This window comes from Engystomops pustulosus, chromosome 7 (assembly GCF_040894005.1).
Source record: "Engystomops pustulosus chromosome 7, aEngPut4.maternal, whole genome shotgun sequence".
Classification (NCBI taxonomy): domain Eukaryota; kingdom Metazoa; phylum Chordata; class Amphibia; order Anura; family Leptodactylidae; genus Engystomops; species Engystomops pustulosus.
The window spans coordinates 67,634,037-67,655,560 of record NC_092417.1 but is presented as its reverse complement, the minus strand read 5'-3'; the positions used below and the strand labels follow the sequence as shown (position 1 = coordinate 67,655,560).

At 44.6% G+C, this 21,524-nt stretch overlaps 1 protein-coding gene and 1 non-coding gene across 2 annotated transcripts; one reads left to right on the top strand and one right to left on the bottom strand.

Moving 5' to 3' along the window:
- Positions 1 to 10,671: 10,671 nt before the first annotated feature.
- Positions 10,672 to 10,934, bottom strand: LOC140071465 (small Cajal body-specific RNA 13). The gene has a single exon (XR_011849160.1). It is a non-coding gene; the product is annotated as a small Cajal body-specific RNA 13 (non-coding RNA).
- A 762-nt stretch (positions 10,935 to 11,696) lies between these two features.
- GLRX5 (glutaredoxin 5) lies at positions 11,697 to 16,482 on the top strand. The gene is made up of 2 exons (XM_072116254.1): positions 11,697 to 12,026; positions 16,043 to 16,482. Exons 1-2 carry the CDS (start codon positions 11,777 to 11,779, stop codon positions 16,219 to 16,221), a joined length of 429 nt encoding a protein of 142 aa, XP_071972355.1. The 5' UTR covers positions 11,697 to 11,776; the 3' UTR covers positions 16,222 to 16,482.
- Positions 16,483 to 21,524: the final 5,042 nt, after the last annotated feature.

Here is a 21,524-nt window from a genome sequence, read left to right as displayed (position 1 = left end):
TGGGTTAAAGGTCCTGGGTCTGGCTGATCTATTGTAGACCCTAGACTGGGCCTCTTGTGCCCTTGTCATGTGCTCCTTTACAAGGGGCATTACTGCCGCTATGCGGTCCTGCATAAGGGAGAAGTGTTCAATCACACTACGGTGGGGGGTCCTTTCCTGTTCCCAGGTCTCCTTAGCTACGTCCAGGAGTCCACGCTGGGAACGGCCATATAATAGCTCAAAGGGTGAGAAACCTGTGGAAGACTGGGGTACCTCACGTATGGCAAACATCAGATAAGGCAACAAACAATCCCAGTCCCTCCCATCTTTGCTGACCACCCTCTTTAGCATCCCCTTCAAAGTCTTGTTAAACCTCTCGACCAGGCCATCTGTCTTGGGGTGATATACAGAGGTGCGGAGCTGTTTAACCTGCAGTAATTTACACATCTCCTTCATTATTCTAGACATGAATGGAGTACCCTGGTCAGTCAAGATTTCCTTGGGGAGGCCTGTGCGGGAGAATACCTGGAACAGCTCCCTAGCAATGTTTTTGGAGGAGGTGTTCCTTAATGGAATCGCCTCTGGATACCGCGTAGCGTAGTCCAGGATAACCAGGATGTACTGGTGCCCCCTTGTGGATTTGACTATGGGGCCAACCAAATCCATTGCAATCCGTTCAAACGGCACCTCTATGATTGGTAATGGGACCAGAGGACTCCTGAAGTGGGACACCGGGGCAGTAAGTTGACACTCAGGGCAGGAGCTACTGGTTTACCTCCTCCCACACCCCGGGCCAGAAAAATCTCTGCAGGATCCTCTCTCGGGTCTTCTCAGCACCTAAGTGCCCTCCCAGCACATGTTTGTGTGCCAAATCTAGCACCAGCCTACGGTGAGATTGGGGTACTACAAGTTGCTCAACCTCCTCACCCCGTATCTGGTCAACCCTGTACAACAGTTCCAAAACAATCACCATTCGAGGGTATATTTTGTCAGCCCCTGGTATTTGGAGTACCCCATTTATCACTTTAACATTCTCCCGTGCTTTAAATAAGGTAGGGTCCTGTAGCTGTGCAGCCCCAAAATTTTCACGGGAAATCTCAAGGTCTGGCATGTCGGTTACCTCTTTGTGGCCCGCGACCTCACCAGCAAGGACCTCTGGGGGAGAGAATTCATCACATGAGGTCACCCCTACTGCTGGTGTGGGCACATTGGCCTCAAAGGGTTCAGGGGCCAAGGCCGGACATACCTGATGTCCATTATCTGCAACAGCACCTGAGGTGGGTCTTCGTCTCCAGAGGTCCCAAAACACCGGTAAGTCTCTGCCGATAATAGCCTCATGAAACAGGGTCCCCACCACCCCCACTTCATGGGTGACAGTACCACAAGGTGTATGTAGGTTGATAACGGCAGTGGGATATTCGCGAGTGTCCCCATGTATACATAACACTCCCACTTTACGCCCACTGTACAGTCCAGGATCAACCAAAGTTCCCCGCACCAGGGTGACCAGACTCCCTGAGTCTAGCAAGGCTTCCACCGTGTGACCACCGATTGTGACCATACACACTTGGGGTTCTGCATCCGTGACTGACTCGGCTGCCAAAACCGGCCGGGCAAACAGTGACATTCGCCGGGTCTGGTTGCAGTCCATTGGCTCCACTGACAGGGGACAGTTGGCAGCAATATGGCCCATTTCATGGCATCGCCAGCACTGGATACGGCTACGAGCCTCACTGGGTTCTGTGTATCCAAGCCCCCCAGTGGACCCCCTCCCAACCTGACCTGTCTCCCCTTTTCTGCAGTAGCAGTCTTACCAGATGGTTTGGTGACCCTGTCACTGGCACTGCTTCGTGCGGGAGACATAAGCAGAAGATCCTCTGTAGCCCGATATCTCTCTACTAGGGACACGAGTTCCTCAGCATTGGTTGGACCGGCCTGTCCAACCCATCGCTGGAGCCGAGAGGGCAGAGAACGGATGAACTTGTCAAGAACAACTCTCTCGACCATTTGTGCCGGGGTGCAGTCCTCTGGTTGTAGCCACTTCCGGACAAGGTGGACCAGGTCATGCATTTGGGAGCGCGGGGGTAGTTTTTCTGAGTACGCCCACTGGACCCGGCTGGAACGGACTTGTATGGTGACCCCAAGACGAGCCAGAATCTCCGCCTTTAGCTGGGGGTACTCACAGGCCTCCGTTTCACTCAGGTCGTAGTAGGCCTTCTGCGATTCACCTGTCAGGAACGGTGCCAGGACATCTGCCCACTGCTCAGCTGGTAACTCCTCTCGCTCAGCTACTCGCTCGAACACAGTGAGAAACGCCTCCACGTCGTCGGTCGCCGTCATCTTTTGTAAAGCCTTTTGTACTGCAGCCCGTGCGGAATACTGGACAACCGGGTACCCTTGCAAACCAGTATGGGACCCCTCAGTAGTCGTCGCTTGCGGTGCTACCATAACGCCAGAAAACGTTTCCATCATCAGCTGGAACATGGCTAGGGACTCTTCCTGCTGTTGCTGGAGCATGGCTTGCTGCTGTCGGGACCTCTCCTCCTGCTGCTGGAGCATGGCTTGCTGCAGCTGTCGATTAGCCTGGGACTCTTCCTGCTGCTGCTGCCGATTAGCTCTGGCCTCCTCCTGCTGCTGCTGCCGATTAGCTCTGGCCTCCTATTGCAGGTATTTAATAAAGTCCTCCATCTTGGCTTTATCCTGCAATTTGCCTGCAGCTTTCACCCAGGCCATGCAATGTTGCAGGATGTAGCAAGCCTTTCAGGTGTGTGTCATTTGAACTGCCCGCAATCCGAAGCACCATATGTGGGAGATTTTTATTCCCAAACACAATGGAACAAGTTATCAAGTCAGTACAGAAAACAAAATGATACATTTTGCATATTGTGGGAGATTTGGCCCAGTAGAGACCGTGGTAGCGGGGTGTTGGGATGCAGTTCAAGACAGTGACACCAAAGTACAGTCCAAAACAGGTCTCGCCTGCGTTTATTGCAGCAGCAAAATAAAACAGCCTTTACATTCAGGCATTTAAACAAACAAAATCCTACCCGTCAGGGTGCTAACTAAACAGAGTTTCTCTAACTCACCACTAGTACATAAAATAAGTCGCTGCTCCAGGCACAGAGGCCAGGGCTGTGTGCTCTCCAGCCTCCTTTCAGAGAGAACACACTCTCAGCTCTGCTCAGCCACTTTATGCAGACTGATTAGGCTGCTCCCACCACCTGTGTCCAAGGTGCTGGACAATACAACCTCAGCACTAAGGCCTTGCATAATAGGAAAACCTAGGGGAAACATACCGCCCATCCACAGTTAACCCCTTCAATGTCTCACAATATGTTTTGTAGTAGTATATAGTTTGTATATATGGACCGGTCCACCAATCACCTATAAACAGCCTCTCCCCTTCTTCAGAGTAGGTGCAGTCCTTACCTGTATCTTAAGAAGTGTCAGTTTTCTTCCTTTTCTTGCTGTGCTTGGGCTTTCACACAGCATTTAATGTCAACAAGAAGTGATGCAGTTTAGAGCATGGAGGAGTGACAGACAGCTCACATTGTAGCCCTCCTGATAATGTGCCTCCAGCTCCCCCTAATATTGTACCCCACCCAGCAGTTCCCCCCCCCTCAGCTTCTCCCCTGTTGTGTGCAGCTCTATAGAGTTGATGTTCCAGGACATACGATCACACACAGGCTCCTAATGTCAATCTGTGGATCTAGGGACAGATACAAGGGCTGTATTGCTGTTTAAACAAAAACCTAAACTGCCATTCAGGATTTTTAAAAAGCTGAGTAACTCGGGATGTAATAACATCTACCTGAGATTCTGCACACTATTCCTTATGGGACATGCCTGTAGGACAGTGCTGTGTTAATGAAACAATGCCTGACATGCTGCAGCTCAAAACAATTAGGGGGTGATAGTGATGAGTGTGACAGATAACAGATGTCATATCATAATACACCCAGCCATCCATATGCATGACCAATCTCACATAACACCCATTGTGGGGCATATAGCAGGGCTTCTATACCATTTGCGTACAAGCCCTGAAATAATAGCAATTGCTAGTGTATTAAGGGTGGTGGGGGCCCTTCCAACAATGTTTTTGGAGGTATATATCCTGCCAGCCCACTGTAGTATGTAGCCTTCCAGCCCCGTGTAGTATGTATCCTGCCAGCCCCCTGTAGTATGTAGCCTGCCAGCCCCCTGTAGTATAAAGCCACCAGCCCCCTGTTAACTTTAGCTGCCAGTCCCCTGTAGAAAATGGCGATCTTGGTGATCTCCCCCAGCGAAGGCAGCTGTGTGTCACTGACACAGCTGTCATCCTAGACCCCTATGTGCGTTGCGGGTGGCCATGGGCCGCTGCGCATAGCATACAGAGACAGCGACTCAGCTGAGCTGAGTCGCTGACTGTCGGAAGCTGGTGGGGGCCCCTTAAAAAGTGTTGGGGGCCCTGGGGCTGAGCCCCTCCTTTAATCCGGCCTTGCTAGTGTACCACCAGCAATAGAGATTATTTCCCCCCTTCACTCCATCTGCACGCCAAGGGGTCCGCAGCGGACAGGGGAGTGGAACGACCTCCAAACTTGCTGTAGTTTGTAAATTTTCATTAGTGAAAGGTTGCTTTCTGCATATATAGAATATATATTAGGAGCAGGGATTTCATTATACCCCGGCATATGATACATTTCCCCTTGTATTTATTCATTTTTTTCCCCTCTGTAAGTTACCGTATATACTCGAGTATAAGCCGACCCGAGTATAAGCCGAGGCCCCTAATTTTACCACAAAAACCTGTGAAAACCTATTGACTCGAGTATAAGCCGAGGGTGGGAAATGCATTGGTCACAGCCTCTCCAGTATGTAGCCAGCCAGCCCCTGCCCCAGTGTATATAGCCTGCCAGCCCCTGCCCCAGTGTATATAGCCTGCCAGCCCCTGCCCCAGTGTATACAGCCCCCCCCCTTCCCCGTTGTGCAGCACAACAATACCGGATGGATCACACAGAAGATCTACGGGTGCCGCCAGAAAGGCGAGTTTTGATTTATTTATTTTTTTGACTCGAGTATAAGCCGAGTTTGGGTTTTTCAGCACATTTTTTGTGCTGAAAAACTAGGCTTATACTCGAGTATATAAGGTACATTTAACCACTGCAGAATGAAATGTTCTGTAACTTTCTCTTTTATGCGGTCATTGATTAGAACATTCTTCTATAGGTTGAAGACCCAGTTTGGCTGACAGAGTCTTTTCTAATGTTGTATCAATTGTAGTCGATCCTAATGGAAGTAAATCTTCGTCCAGATAGTTTTCGTCAATGACTCAGCCATAGAACGGATTGTCCTTAAGAATAAGATGTTCCTTCTCTCTCACAGTTATACTCTGGGCTAATCTCTCACCTCCCCTACTCCCCTACCCTGTGGCCCATATGTTCTCAAACATCATAATAATGGAAAAGGGCAATGCTGACATCTGTAACAATACTGTATTGTAAAACATAGGTGAACTGACTAATCAAAAAGAATTAGGCCACAACCACCAGATCAGTGACCATTTTTCAATTGTTATAGTAGATTTATAGATTTTACAGTTGCCATATGCCGCCACCTAGTGGTCAATGTATACAGCTTCAACGACCATATACAGGCCTCTCAGATTACAGTCATAGGGATGGATGAATAGTGGAAATTGTGTTGTATGTGAAGAAAACGAAAGTGCTCGCATCTTAACCCCTTAAGGACGCAGCCATTTTGTAGCTTAAGGCTCAGTCCCATTTTTTGGATTCTGACCTGCGTCGCTTTTTATGGTTATAACTTTTGAACACTGTTACTTATCTAAACGATTCTGAGATTGTTTTTTCCCCACATGTTGTGCTTCATTTTAGTGGCAACTTTTGGCTGATACGGTTTGTGTTTATTTACAAAAAAAAAGAAAAAAATTATGATTTTTTGAAAAATTTGCCATTTTCAGGCAGATAGATTTACCACCTAAATAAGTTGCTGAATAACATTTCCCATATGTCTAATTTAAATTTTCATCATTTTTGATATATCTGGATAATTTATTTTGATGTCACGCGGCTTACAAATTGAATATCGATTTTGCGTATTTTCAGAATTGACCATTTTGGGGATAAATACAGTTTTGAATGAAATTTTACATATTTAGCATCCAAACCCCCCTTTAGAATGGTCCAATTGTGCCGATTATACGTCCATTTAGCCCTAAAATTTATACATTTTCAAAAGATAAAAATAGAAAACCCACCAAACAATTTGTTCTGCAATTTCTCCTGAGTGCAGAGACCCCCCACATGTGGCTGCTACTTGTTTTAGCGAGGTGCAGAAGGGAAGGAGAGCCCTGCAGCTGCCAGGATTTTAGTTTTCTTGCTGACTCCTTTTGTAGGCTATAACATTTTTGCTTTTTCGCTATTGGGGTCATGTGATACACTTTTTTTTTGCGGGATGAGATGCTTTTTCCAGTGTTACCATTTTGGGGTTGGTATCCCCTATTGTTGAAAAGTTAGGATTTTTGAGGGCAGGAGTAGAAAAGCATCAATTCTGTACTGGATTTTTTACATTTTATTTTTTTTTGGTGTTCACCGTATAGACTAATAATCATGTTATCTTTATTTTACGGGTCGATACGATTACAGGGATACCAGACATGAATATATTTTCTTATGTTTTACTAAATTTGTCAAATAAAACCTTAATGTGGTGAAAAATCTATCATTTTTGCACTGCCGTCTTCCAAGTGGCATAACATTGTTACTTTATTGGCTACAGAGCTGGTTGATGGCTCGTTTTTTTGCGGGACATGTTGTACTTTGCACCAGTATCATTCTGGATTACATATGTTTTTTTTATCACTTTTTATAGCATTTCTTGTGGGATTGAATAGGTAAAAATCATAATTTTTGGAGGGTTTATAACAGTTTTTTTTTAACAGCGTTTATTGTGCGGGTTCAATAATTATTTACTGTTATTCTACGGGTTGTTACAGATGCCGTGATACTATATATGTGGGGTTTGTGTTAAGATTTAGACTTTTTTGTGCATTATATGTCTCTTTATATGTTATAGGGCTTTTGGGCATTTTTATTGATTTTATTTTTTATTGAATAACTTTTTTTTTTTACTTTTTCCACCATGGGACATGAACAAGCAATTCTCTGCTTGCTTGTTCATGATAATAGTCTGCAATACTGATTTATTGCAGGGTTTTATCAGTGTCAGCCTATGCACATGGATAGGCTAACACTCTGCCTGTAAGATTACGTCACTGAACGCCATGTTACAGGCAGTTCTTACAGGTCCAGATCGGACCCCAGTGCTGCCACAGCAACGATCAGTGCCCCCCTAAAAACTGTTCAGGGGTGTCAATTGTGGGGAAAAGAACCCCCAAAGCAAAGTTAAATACCCGCGATCGGAGCCCACTCCGACCGTGGGTGTTACACCGGGGTGCCGGCTATTAGTTATAGCCGGCACCCCGTGTTTCCCGATGCCGGTTCGGCTCAGATCATGAGCTGAACCAGCATCAGCTCAGCGTCCGATATATCCTTACCTTACCTACAAGCCCTAACCCCTTATGAAGCTGGTCTTTACCGGTGAAACATGTTGGAGGGACTTCCTGTTCTGTAGATTTTTAAGTGCACCAATCCTCCATTTGTAATATTATCTAGCTAGTTACCTAGCAATCAATCTAGTAAATTAGTCAGTCCGACATCATTGTATCACAATGGCTACTTCTGTCTAAGCACACAGGGATAGGGTGTGAGCAGTAGGCTATATGACTACCAGCCAATATATACGTAGCAGCCAGCAATCATGTACTGATAGGCATACATGCCATTGCTGCTACTCGATATGACAGACTGGCTATATGATCTATAGCACTGCATCCCTAGCTAGATCGGAGATAGATAGATCTTATGGCTTGTCCTCACCAAATAGAGGTGCAATGATTCTGATATCGACCACTAACGTGACACCACAAATACTAACTGTACTCCAACTGTTGATAACTTACAATAAATAGCGATCACAAACAATTAATAAAGGGGCTGTGTAGATAGAGCCACTCAATATTTGTCTTTGAATCTTCTCAGCTACATCGTTATGTGGGGTTATATAATATACACTTTTATAACTGTTCTCTATACAGTTGGTGTGTTCCCCGTGGGTTATTTTGTTCATTTTTCCACTTCTACCCCTTTGATGATCATCTTATATTATTTTCGAATAAAAGTTATAATTTAGAGCGCAAGGAAATGGGTAATTAATGACTAAACAGTATCTTGTGGAGGGCTTATTTTCTGTGTAACAAATTTTACTTCTCAGTGACATTTATTATTCCATGCGGAGATCGACGAGGTACTATCCCGCTCCTGGAGGCGCTGCTGCTTGTAGTGAATGAGTGTGTACACTCTAGTAGATGTAAAACTGTTTTATTTGGAAACACTATGCGTTTCGGCTCCTGCTGGAGCCTTCTTTAGTTCAGTACCAAAGTGATATAGGTATTTGTGCTTTCATGCATTTTAAAAAAAACTAAATGTGTACGAAAAAAAAGACGCCATCTTCTGACGCTAATAACTATAATACTACAGTGTACAGAGCTGTGTGAGGTGTCACTTTTTGCATGTGAGCCCTCTTCATACAGCCCCGCATGTATGGCAAGGAGCGTGAACGGGTTGTCCACTTTCAGCAAATAATTGACATGGTTTGTGTAATGAAGAGTTATACATTTTTCCAATATATTTTCTGTATCTATTCCTCCAGAGCTATTTAACTGGACCATTGGCCAAGTATCACTAATCTTTATGGGCACCTTACTTTTCTAAAGCACCACAGCTTCTATGGACACATTCCTACGGCTGTGGATTTCACAGCCGAATGCATGTGCTGACTGCACAAAACGCCAAAAAATAGAGCAGGCCCCATGGATGACCACAGGATGCAAAAAAAAGGTCCAAGTGATTCATTCATGTCCTGTACAGGTGACCCAATGGCTAAAACAAACAAAATGTAATAATGGAATGTGCAGTCCCCATTTAATCTATAATGCAAGGTGTCCCTGCTTAATAGAAGCGCTGCAGGGTGGTCCACCCATGACACAGGACTGTGCACATTTGGTGATCACAGAGTGCGAGTGTGTGTGTGTAATTTACTATAGCTTCTCTAACCGTTTGCTGACAGAAAGGACATGCAAATCTCCCCCCTTTCGAAGAGGTTTTTATCCAAACCCACCACATTTACTATACAGTATGCTTTGCCAAAAAACCAGCAGAGACCAGAGCAGCGACTAAGAGGCCAGAGCCTCTTATCAGATACAGGCCAGCAAGGAGGATTTTAATAAATTCCCCTTTGTGCAACACAGGATTTCCAAGGACAGCATACTTACCGTTAGTTTTGTGTCAGGTTTGTATCCATATCCTATTTTTCATATCTGACATTGGTTGAAAATTGACAAGCCGCTTCTTATTCAGGGTCCACAGCCAATATCAATTTTCATGTACAGAAAAGCTGCCATCAATCCGAACAGGAACCTAAATGTGGTATATTTTCTATCCAGTCACAAATACAAGTTATCCATTGTTGTACCTAACAATCAAAACTGGTGAGCTACTTTACAAAGACAAACATTCAATTACAAATAAAATACAACCAGATGGAAAGAAATGTTTTAATCAGTAGAAACTTAAGTGCAGATGAAGCAGCATGGACAAGTTTATACTACCCAAGAGTGCAAAAGTCAGTCACTGTTCATATGAAAGGGGCAATCTCCTACAAGTCCAGCATATGGTGGGATCTATAAATTGTTGCACTACTACATTACACTGGGTTCTATAGTAGTGCCTAGTATAACTTAAAAAGAATCCATCATCTGATCTTGACACACAAAACCACTCAGTTTCTGAATGGCTGGCAGCTTATTGTAATAAATATCCCAACCTAAGGCAATCTGTTATAAATTTAAAGGGAACATGTCAGCAGATATGTATAGTATAATTATACTATAATATTGTATTTTACACATTCTCCTTCCTGCTCTTTTCTACCTTGAAGCCTGCTTAATTACACTAGCTTCACCAAGTGCCATATGTGAAGTTCCATGTCATCAAGTAACAGATGCTCAGACCCGGAGCTCCTGAATACTGGAAAAGTATAGTCACTATACTGCTGGCAGTCACCGAGTTACGTATCCCATACCGATTGCCATCAGAGCTACACTCACTGGGGCACATTTACTTACAAGGTCACTCGAGTTCACTACAAGTGCATTGTCCATGTATAATGCTGCAATGGCCCCCTCAACACTTACACTTCTTAAATACCCGTGCAAGCCATTTTAGCCATGAAGAACGTGCACGGTCAGATAAAGGTGTGGCATGCGCCCCTTAGTAAACGTGCCCTACTGCTGGTGGGATCACTGCGGACATACATCACTTATCCGGAGCTTCATCCTTTATAGTTCCCCAGAGCTGCACTTACTGGTCTGCTGTGTACATAAAACAGAACATAGAACACTAGTTATAAGAGGGGGTGATGACAATTCTTCCATCTGAGGTTAGAGGTCATCTCCTGCGTAGCGGGGACATTTCCTCGCCGGTTCCTCAGTTGCCGCTCCCTGGAGACCTGTAAGAGAGGAAGCAGTTATTGGGGTGATGGCACCGGAGCGGTCACACGCGCCTGCACAGGGGAACGTGTCGCAGGTTCAGTATTTAGCAGAAGGCTTCATTCTGTAAATAATATCACGCTGCGTTTCTCTATCTGTTGGCGGATAGATAATAACACAGGAAAGTCATTATCTCCGTGGCAACAGAATCAGGAGTGTGAGAGGAACATAGCGCATCAACGGCCGCCACTTGTGCCGCAATGTCTCGGCTTCCTCACATGGATGGTCTATGCAGATCCTGCTGCCCCCAGTACTGAACAACAGGAGGCCTGAGAGGAGACTGCACCTGACTGACCCCAGCACAGTCTGTTACAATGTATCAGCACAGGCAACAAGCTCACTGTGACAAACCCTCAGCTGGGAGATTATAGTTACCAGTACAAAGGTTCATCTAAGACCTGGGGGCCAGAGGAGAATGGAAGGAGGTTAAGGGTGCTGTCACACGTTGCGTTTACCGCATGCGTTTAAAAACGCATTGCAATAGCTGGAGAGTGATTTGCCTAATTAAACAGCTGCTAACACCTGTGTTTACAAAACGCAACCGTAAACGCATTGTTAACGCATGCGTTAACATCGTGGTTAACGCATGCGGTTGTTAACGCATTGTTAACGCATGCGTTAACATCGCGGTTAACGCATGCGTTTTGTAAACACAAGTGTTAAGAGGTGTTTAATTAGGCAAATCACTCTCCAGCTATTCCAATGCGTTTTTTAACGCATGCGGTAAACGCGACGTGTGACCGCACCCTAACAGGGATACAACATTATAAGGGATTAAACTAGGATCCTCTACAAAGATGGAGAACAAAAGCCTCATTTAAACTCACCGCCACCAACATGGCCGCACCCGCTCCGACTAGAACGGGCCGCAATAGCTCTGGGAGATCTTTCGTGAACCCCTCCCTTTAGATATGACGTTGCCGTCACTGATTAGTCTCTGAGGCAGATTGACAAGCGGCTTCTACCAATAGACGCACAAGGTTCTTTTTCTCCTCCCCGTTAAGCCCTTCAGCCAATTGAAATGACAGAGGATGGGTGGGGGAGGGGGTTACTGTAATAACGGAAACCCAGCAGGACCAAGAAGGTACTCGGAAGGTCGTCGCGTTTGAGTGACGGCACAGTCTGTCAATCATGAGCTGGTGTGTGTCCCGAGTGTCTGCCGCTCTTCGGAGCCCGGCTCTCCGCCGTCTTCTCAGCCAGAGCAGCTCCCGGGAGCACCTGGACGGGCTGGTGAAGAAGGACAAGGTGGTGGTGTTCATCAAGGGGACCCCGGCGCAGCCCCTGTGCGGCTTCAGTAACGCGGTGGTGCAGATCCTGCGGATGCACGGGGTGGACGACTACGCGGCCTATAACGTGCTGGAGGACCAGGACCTCAGGCAGGGTGAGTGGCACTGGCGGTATAACTCTCATCGGGAGCTGCGCACGGAATGCTGGGAGTTGTAGTTATCCCTGGAATGGAGACCCCCAAAGACAATGTAGGGGGTTGCTTAGGTGTGTGTTGTTATACTGATGGCTGGCAGTGTATATTCACCGACTATAGATGCATATAGATAACTATCATAGTGTGGATGACCCGACCCCAATAGAAGTGTCATGGAGAACCACTACTCTGTGATTCAGGAGTAAATGGATAAACAAGTCAGAGAATGAGACGAGTAGTTCTCCCAAGGAGTGAGTAGTATATGAGAATGCAAGGTGCATACGATGGGACAGTGTCTTATTCTTCATGGGAAATCTCCACCTTTACTGCTTTCATTGTTCCAGAAATAAGCTGGATTGTGTAATGCCTGGCAGGCATGGAGTACATTTTGCAACTAGGTATAAACTTTACCCAGCACAACGTATGACCTTCAACAAATCCAATGAAAACTATTGTACAGTTATAATGAATATAATATTATATAGTCAATAGGAATACAATGCAAGCAGTGGTCTACTGACACAAGCATTCCTAATGTATGAAGGAAGGATAACCCTGATCCTGATATATGGTAGGAAGGATCAACCTTCCCGACCCTAAAGTCTGATGGGAAGACTAACCCCGACCCTAATGTTTATGGAAATGCATGTTGTTCAATGGATGCTATCACAAACCCTTTAAGACTCCATGCACATGTCTGTAAATGTAGCACCAGGCTCATCTAGAGTAATGCACCTCAGAAGTACAATATCACGTGAAAGATCCCACATAGGTTATATGTGGATGTATGAGTCTCTGGAGCATCCACATAGAGCAGGGATCATACACTTCCCATTACTCAGCATATCGGTGATGCCACCATCAGCTTCTTCTCACAGTGAAGTGGCAGACAACAGGGAGCAACAGATAATTTACCCCAGTGTGAAATGGCTGATAACAGGGAGCTGTAGACTATATTTGGCTGTCTCCCAGTCACTTTCTCTCTTGGTGGAATCAGAACCTGTAAATTTTTCAAATTACTACAGTTCCTCATAATGTAATAAAATAGTGTTACGCTTGGGCTACATTCACACAACCGTATGAGAGATGTAAGTATGGCTGTTTAGCATGCGGCCCTACATATGCCGCCCCCCCCCCCCCCCCCCATAGACGGCAATGGACGCACAAGGTGGCACCGTACCGCTCCATACACGGGGGGAAAAAGATAGGACATGTCCTAACTTTCCCCGTGTTATGGCCCCTACACCATACATTTCTATGGAGAGGGTCACCCCTCCTTCTCTCCATGACCCCAGACAGCGGGCATATGTTCGTGTAAATGTAGCCTAAGTACTTCTAGAAAGAACATATTGGTCCACGTTTATGAACTCAGACTGCACCTAAATACATGTGCAAACTGGCTGCACATGTATCTGTGTAGTGTTTCCGACAGTATCGTTGCGGATGCACTGTGCATGGCGCAACACAATCCTGTGCATAGAAAGGGGGGTTCTGGTGCATATCCGCACCAGCTGCCACATTTATATTGGAAGTCTGACATAAATGTGTTACACCCCTCTTAAACTGAGTGCACCAGTAAAAAAATGGTGCACCCTGCCTAAGTTCTTTGGGTACTTTGGTCTTCATGAATCTGGCGCACTCTGCATGATAGTGGGTCAAACTGCACTTTGAAGCACTATTAAAGGGTTTTCCCCCAAATTCAATTTAGGCCCTATCCACGGCGGGGCGCCCGGCAATTTCCGTCGGCTCCATTGCGATGTATGGAGTAGAACAGTCATGTGCGGCCATTTGCTCCATTACTCTCTGGGAGTGACCGGGGGTCTGACTGAGGTACGTGGGACCCCATCAGACCCCTTGTTTTTGTGATCTATGGGGGTCTCCTCACTTAGATGCCCATTGATCAGCAAGTTCAGCCCAATCCTGTGGATAGGGCTGAACTTGAATCCGTGGCAATAAACACTTAATGAAAGTGGTCCATTTAGATTTTGTATTCTGATAAAGTATGATCTTCCATTGTTACATGGAATACAAGTATTAGCTAATACAGACATGACTGATGACAGAGAGTATTACCCACTAGAGGTAGCGGATATAGGGTTTATGCTGTGATGTCCAGTAGTCTCTAGTGACACAGCAGAGTCGCGTGTCTGTGACGTTGTGCAATTCTTCCTGGATGCTAATCTCTCCAGATCTACAAGTAACAGCATGGAGTGACTGTGCAATTTTATCAGAGGTGTAAGGAGTGTACTGTACTAGCAAAGCTTCCAGACAATCGCATGTACTATAGTGACCTCTTACAATCTGGTACTGGAATTAGAAATCCTATAATCCAGCATTTTCTAGATTCCAGATTCTGGAATACTGGAACGTTACATTTTGACATATTCTCAGTCCAGTTGTTTCATCCATGTGTCTGGATTAGCAGATGCTGGATCAAAGGATTTTTGCCATGTTTGCAAACTGCAAGTTTTAGATGGACTTGGTAAAGTGACGCTTCATTGAATTGCTAGAAATCTTAGTGTATCCACTACAGTGTAAGGTCTCATGCACACAAACTTGGGCTTTAGCTGTTCAATAGCAGCATAACCGCAGCTAATGCACAGCCCGATTGCCTTTTTATTGGACACTTTTACCATGCATACACCTCGCCACATCGGGAAGGCACTGACTGCTGCACCGCAAAAGGTAGGGCTGGTCCTATTCCTGCCGGTCTGTGGCGGGAACAGTCCCCTCCTGTATAACATGGCCGAGCAGCCCTCAGACAAACAAAGGCTCTGCTGCTTGTGGCCTGGAAAATGTAGTTTTGTGTAAATGAGGCTAAATGTTATATTCTGTACAGGAGGTCCCCTACTTAAGAACACTCGACTTGCATACGACCCCTAGTTACAAACGGACCTCTGGATATTGGTAATTTATTGTACTTTAGTCCTGGGCTACAATAATCAGCTGTAACAGTTATCACGGCTGTCTGTACTGAAGCTTTAGTGTTAATATTGATTCTTCTGACAACCCAACATTTTTAAAATCCAATTGTCACAGAGACCAAAAAAGTTCTGGTTGGGATTACAATGATAAAATATACAGTTCCGACTTACATACAAATTCAACTTAAGAACAAACCTACAGACCCTATCTTGGGACTGCCTGTATTTGTCATTCGTGTACTACAATGATAGTTCAAGACCCCCAGAAAATAAGTCTTCTCCAATGATGTATTTGTGTCCTGAAACCAGTTTATGCCCCGAAGGACAATCCGTTATTTCTACTGACCCATACAACGGCATGGGTGTCATGTGTTTGACCTCTCATGTTAATCCTTTGTGCAGTGTTCACGTAGTGACATGTACATGAAGCTTTCATGATCCTCATTTTGGGAGGGTCACCCTGGCGTTGAAGGACTGTCCTTGCCCTTGAATTCCTCTCCGTTCTTGAATCGTTCCCAGCAGTAGTATAACCACTGTAACAGATGGCCTCAAGGCCTGAGCACCACTGCATCTATAATCTCCCATTTTCTATGTCGTCTGCTGTATCTCCATAGATCCAGACAATCAATGCCTGTATAATCTGACCCTGTATACATACTTTCTTCCATTAGTTTCCAACTTGCATGCTAACTTACATTAACTAGTAGGGGAATGGAAGGAAGAAGGCATAGCTGTGCGATAAGACTAGACTGCTGACACTTGGGTTTGTATACAAAAGATTATTTTTTATCCATTAGAACATTATATACATGGAACCTTACCACAAGTCTTCCCTGTGGAAAAGTCATGTGACAGCACATGGCTCAGACTCCCAGTACAACTCCCAGTTTTGTTTTCCTAGCCCCCATCCGCATATGATTTAACTGATGCAACATGTCTTCTCTTACTATGGCTGATAACTGGGAACAATAATTTTCCTTCAACTAATAGATTTTGGGCTTAGTGTGCCTTTACAGTATTTAATTTTTAAGCTGAATATTCTTTGTCTCATAGGGGTGAAGAACTACTCCAACTGGCCCACCATACCACAGGTGTTCCTCAATGGTGAATTTGTGGGGGGCTGCGACATCCTACTTCAGATGCACCAAAATGGAGACCTTGTAGAAGAGCTGAAGAAGCTGGGAATCCGATCTGCACTTTTAGACGCAGAACCGAGCCAAGAAAAGAAGTAATGGTGTTTCTGTTTCTGCATTGTGAACTGTTTATATCCATCGCTGTGTTGGCAATGTCCCATCTGCACCAGAGAAGCCTTATATTACCATGTACTGTGCCGCCAGTCCTGTGTCTGTGGAATTGGCCCAGCAGAAAACCTCTCTCTCATTGGGCGAGTCCATTGTGAACCTGAGAAGGATAGCCTGAATGTCAGACAATGACCACTGAGGAATATAATTATCACGCTAGAGTAGAAATAAAGTATAATTATATAGAAAATCGCCACAGTGGGTCCGTGTCATGTCTGAACAGGTTGGGAAGATAACTGAATGATAGAAGAAACCATACTATGAGAGTTACTATGACGTGGTGAAACTGTAGTCTGCGTGTCCGTGTGTTTAGAGGGGCCTCCAGTAATGCTGGACATCCTCTGGGGCAGGGATAACAAGAAAAAAAAACCCTTCACGATCTTGTTTTCAGATCCTCTAGCCCACTCGTCGATGAGGCAAGATTCCTGGAAATCCCCTATAATGACAAACATTTACAGGGCAGTCCTAGACTAGCCAAATATGTCTGCAGTGTTCCAGAAGCCACCCCATACCTGTGCATTCATAAGGAACTTGTCAGCAGAGATTGCCCTAATAAATCATCGAGCAGTATTTTGTCATGCAGATTAACACCATCCAGATCATGTTTCTTTCAAGGCAGTGTGTGGGGCAATCATCCAAAAGATCAACAAAGTTGCATGTAAATTGCCTGTATAAAGTTATGAGGGTGGGGAGTTCAGCACTGAAGTAAAGCCTCCCCCCCCCCCCCCCCCCTTCTATGATTGCCCCCTTCGCTATGATGAACACCATTATCCAGGATATTAGTGCATCAAAAATGGCAAAGGGGCAATTTTGAGATATGGGAGAGCTTGACTTCAGTGCTGAACTCTGCTGACTTTATGCAACCAATTTACATCTTGTGTCAGAGTTGATCTTCTGGATGATGTCACCACACTGGACTATGAAAGAAATATGATCTGGAAGGTGTGTAGCTCCTTGACAACATACTGATATTGGTATATTAGGTCAATTTCAGCTGACAGGCTCCCTTTAAAGGGAGTATATCACAGAACCACACAAAATACTGAAACTTGCCTTTATATAGAAAGATAGAGCCCAGGGTGTTGTCTTCACTGCCCAAGCATGACTTCTCACTTCCATCCACGTCGGTGATGGCCATTCCTTCCTTCTCCCCTTCAGCTGTGGCATTAGTTAGGTAGATGAAATTTGGCCCATTAGTTCTGACCCAACGGAAAGCTCAGGTACGGAATTTCAGTTGCTGATGTTACGGCCAAGGAAGGGAAGGGGGCTTTCTCCTAAATACTTCTTAGATGGAAAATAAGACTTCTCTATTGAGTTGAAAAGATTGCAGGAAATCTGAGCCCCCATATAGTTCAACAATGCGCATACAAATCCCTGATCATCCGATACCCTCCACTATATAGTATCCATCCATTCTGCATCACTTCCCCTTTAAATGTGTCTTGCCAGCTACTCCCAGATACATCTGAATCAAATTTAAATTTTGCATTCCCGTTATTGTTTACCCATAATTTTCTTCAGCACATTCAAGCAAAAGCTTGTTGTGTGTCTCCATCTTTAGTCATTACCAGTGAGATCGTCTCATCTGAAGTCCAGGATCTAGGCCCCTGTGGATGTCGGTATTAATTACTTGTAGCAAAAATGCATAAAAAAAAAAAAAAAGATTAGCTAATGAGGATAAGAAATGAGATGGGGACTAAAGCTAATTACATCCTGTTTTTTTTTTTTTTTTTTTTTTAATTTTTCGTGGTGCCCGTTCTGTTATATTTTGTGTGCTCTGACTCCTCAATTCTAGGGACTTCATCTCCATCAAAATGGTCACCTCTCTGACGCCAAAGTCCTGTTTTCCTGGTCCCTCTTGCAGTGCTGAGATAAATACTTCCCTGTACCTTATTCCTCTAATCTATAGCAGAGGAGCTTCACTCCTGAGCATGTACATAAAGTGCAACACACATTCATCTCAATTAAAAGGGGAATTGGGGGAGGGGGTTGCACAAGCCACACATGGAGGAGAGAAGAAGCTACAATGTGGTACAGGGAGGCAAAGGGACAGGAAAGAGGGGATTTTTTTTTCTCTGTATTACTTTTATGCTCTAGCGGTCTCCAGTATTATTGTCTGCTATGGAGTCTCCAATATTTATATGCACTTGGGGGTCTCAAGAATTATGATTTTTAATCCCTGGGATTCTCCAGTAATGTCTTCTCTGGGGTCTCCAATATTATTGTCTGCTCTGGGGGGTCATCCTTATCGGTATTTGTCTGCAATTTGATTGTAATTGCATCTTAGGTAGTGGTTACTGAAACTCCACTTAAAGGGGTTGTCCACTTTCAGTAAATAATTGATATTGTTTGTGTAAGGAAAAGAGAGACAACTTTCTTGTATACTTTCTGTATCAGCTCCTCAGTTTTCTAGATCTCTGCTTGCTGTACTTCTATAGAAAGTTTCTCAGTTTACTTCCAGTGGATATAATCTGTCCATGTGATGTGATGGACAATCGCACAATCTCAGTGAATCCCCCCTTGGTGCATTATAGACGGACAATGCACTTTCTGTGAACTCCAGTGAATCTGCAAATAAATGTGCCCCACAATGTAGCATAATCTGGGCATCAGCCTGTGTATGTGGGTTTATGGATTGTGGGAAATACAGCCATAACATTTTGAGGAATAATGTAGAAGAGTGGAGGAATCGAAGGAAAGGAATGAGATTTAAAGGATGTAATAGGCTTGTGAAAGTTGGGAATTAATCTGATTTCCAGGGTATTGCATTCCAAAGAGCTGGTGAGGCACGAGAAAAGTCTTAAAGACGTGACTGGTAGGTTTGGATTATGGCAGATGTTAATCCTGCTTAATTTTCAGAGCGTGGGTAGAATAATGGATGAAGATAAGGGAGATGTGGTACTTATGAGTAGAGTGAGCTATGTCAGGTTCGGTATATACTGGCATATATGTTCCAGTTCCTGAATTCTGGCTTTTTTTTTTTTACATTTTCAACAGATTTTGGGAAATATCAGGACCCATGTATTAAGACGGGTACATTGTGTGTCAGTGTGAATCATCAGCACACCACACACCAGTTATGGCATAGATGTCACTATTATCTATAGTAAATTTGGCCGTCCAGAGCATTCTACTTTCTATTAAAAGTGGCACAAAAGGGGTAAAAAGTTGTGAAATCTGTTGTATGTGTGCAAAATTGCACCTTTTTCATGAATAGTACCCCGCAAACTGGTGCACAAGTTATGATATTTAGTGTTTTAGTTACATCTATTAAATAAATGCAATGCAAATAGCAAGGGGACGCCACTTCAAACAAAGTCAACCAAAAGCTCATCTAAACCGGAAAAAAAAGCTGATCACACCCCAGAGGTATCGTCCAACATCTGTCATTGTGAAAAAGACTGAAACTATTTCGTATCGCTTATATTTTCTGTCTTACACACATTTGGTGTTTTTTTTTCACATCCCTGATTTTTCACAGAACGCATTTTGGCTTATGGACACATACAGATTGGTTTTCTCTTCCTGTCTTCAGTGATTTTTTTTATTTATTATTTTTTTTTTTTTTCCACCGATGCCTTTGGCCCCTTCTACACTCGCGAGTGTGATGCGATGAACTTGCATCACACTCGCAACCCGTGCTGCTGGGATCTCCCGGCCCGAAGGCTGCAAACCGGAACTGAACTGACATGCTGAGTTCAGTTCCAGTTTGCTGGGTTCGGGCCGGGAGATCTGGGTAGCACGCGATGCGAGTGTAGAAGGGGCCTTAGTGACCGATTCTCTTCAATGGGCTTCACAAGAACGGGGGTCTGATGGGGTTCAAGGTACCTCTGTTGGATCCCTGATATAAGCGGAGCAGACGGCCGCGCATGTCCATTCTGCCCCATTCATCTCTATGGAGCTAACGGTCCCTGGTCATTTGTTGTTGCACAGGTGGATGGGATGTTATATCATGGAAAGTAATGATAGCTGTGTGTTCTAATGAACCCTGCACTGGTGTGATATCGCTGGTGTGTCGCTGGCTTCTATGGACCTCTGTGCATGCGCAGCAAATCCTGCACCAGCCACATGTATCATCTCAAGCGGTGCCGATGAAGGGGATTGCACTGCTAAGGCTGCTGGGATGTGGAGCCTGGCCTGGCTAGTACACACACCTCTGCAGGTAATATACTTATAAATTATACTACATTTTTAAACAATTGGATTACAGGACTAATACAGGAAATATTAGGATCCAGGCTGGTAGGAGGAATCATCCATCAGGTCTACTACTTCATGGCCAGCTTCATACAATCAAAGATACTGACAAAAAAAAGCTTTAGCACTGAGGAAAGAGCCTTTGATAACAGTTCCAATGATACCTGTATCATGCTTCTGGCTTCTTCCTAGTCTGAGATATATCTGGTACATTTAACGTGAGATTCAGCTATTCCTCATGTGGGGGGGCACTTCCAGGTTGTCACATCATCTCCAGGCAATGAAGCCAGAACAGGACAGCAAGTTTGTAATTGGCCGACCTGAAACATCACTAGAAATGGAGATTGGCAGTCTGGCTCTTCTTAGTGATCTGGCTCATTAGACTCCGCTCACTAAGAAGAGCCAGCTCTTGAACAGCTCCCTGTAAAATATACAATAGGGAGCCACAGGCCAGTCAATCACCCAACACCACTCCACTTTTAACCTGATTGTATCGGGTTAAAGGGGGTGTGGTGAGACAGGGGCGGGGATAAGTGAGCCAACGGCTCACTGACAGGATCCGGCTCGTTCTTGATTGACACATTACTAACTAGAACTGACAACATTATATTTACTGCTTTTTTCCTGTGAGAGTTTACCAGAGGCTGCATTGACAGCCCGATCGCATATGCATTTCACCTACACTGGATATGGTACCCTAAGTTTCTTGGCACATTAAGAAAACAGTGAAAGACTAAGCAGTAAAAAAAATATCTAGTTGTGAGCAATAAAGCTATTAACCTCTTGTGTCATGTTGTAAAGTGTAATAATCCAGCTGTTTATTGTTTCATGACACATGAATAGAACTTGGTGCATGCACTGACCCGTACATGATGCATCCACATTTGGCTGCTTGAATTTTGCAATTCTATGTTAGCTATCACTGCGTCATGCAGGAACCCATTAAAGCTTGTGTAATTAAATGGTAGCCATTTTGGTTGTCATCTACCTTTCCCAAAAAACGGTTTCAAATGCAATTATTATAACGAGAAGCGGAC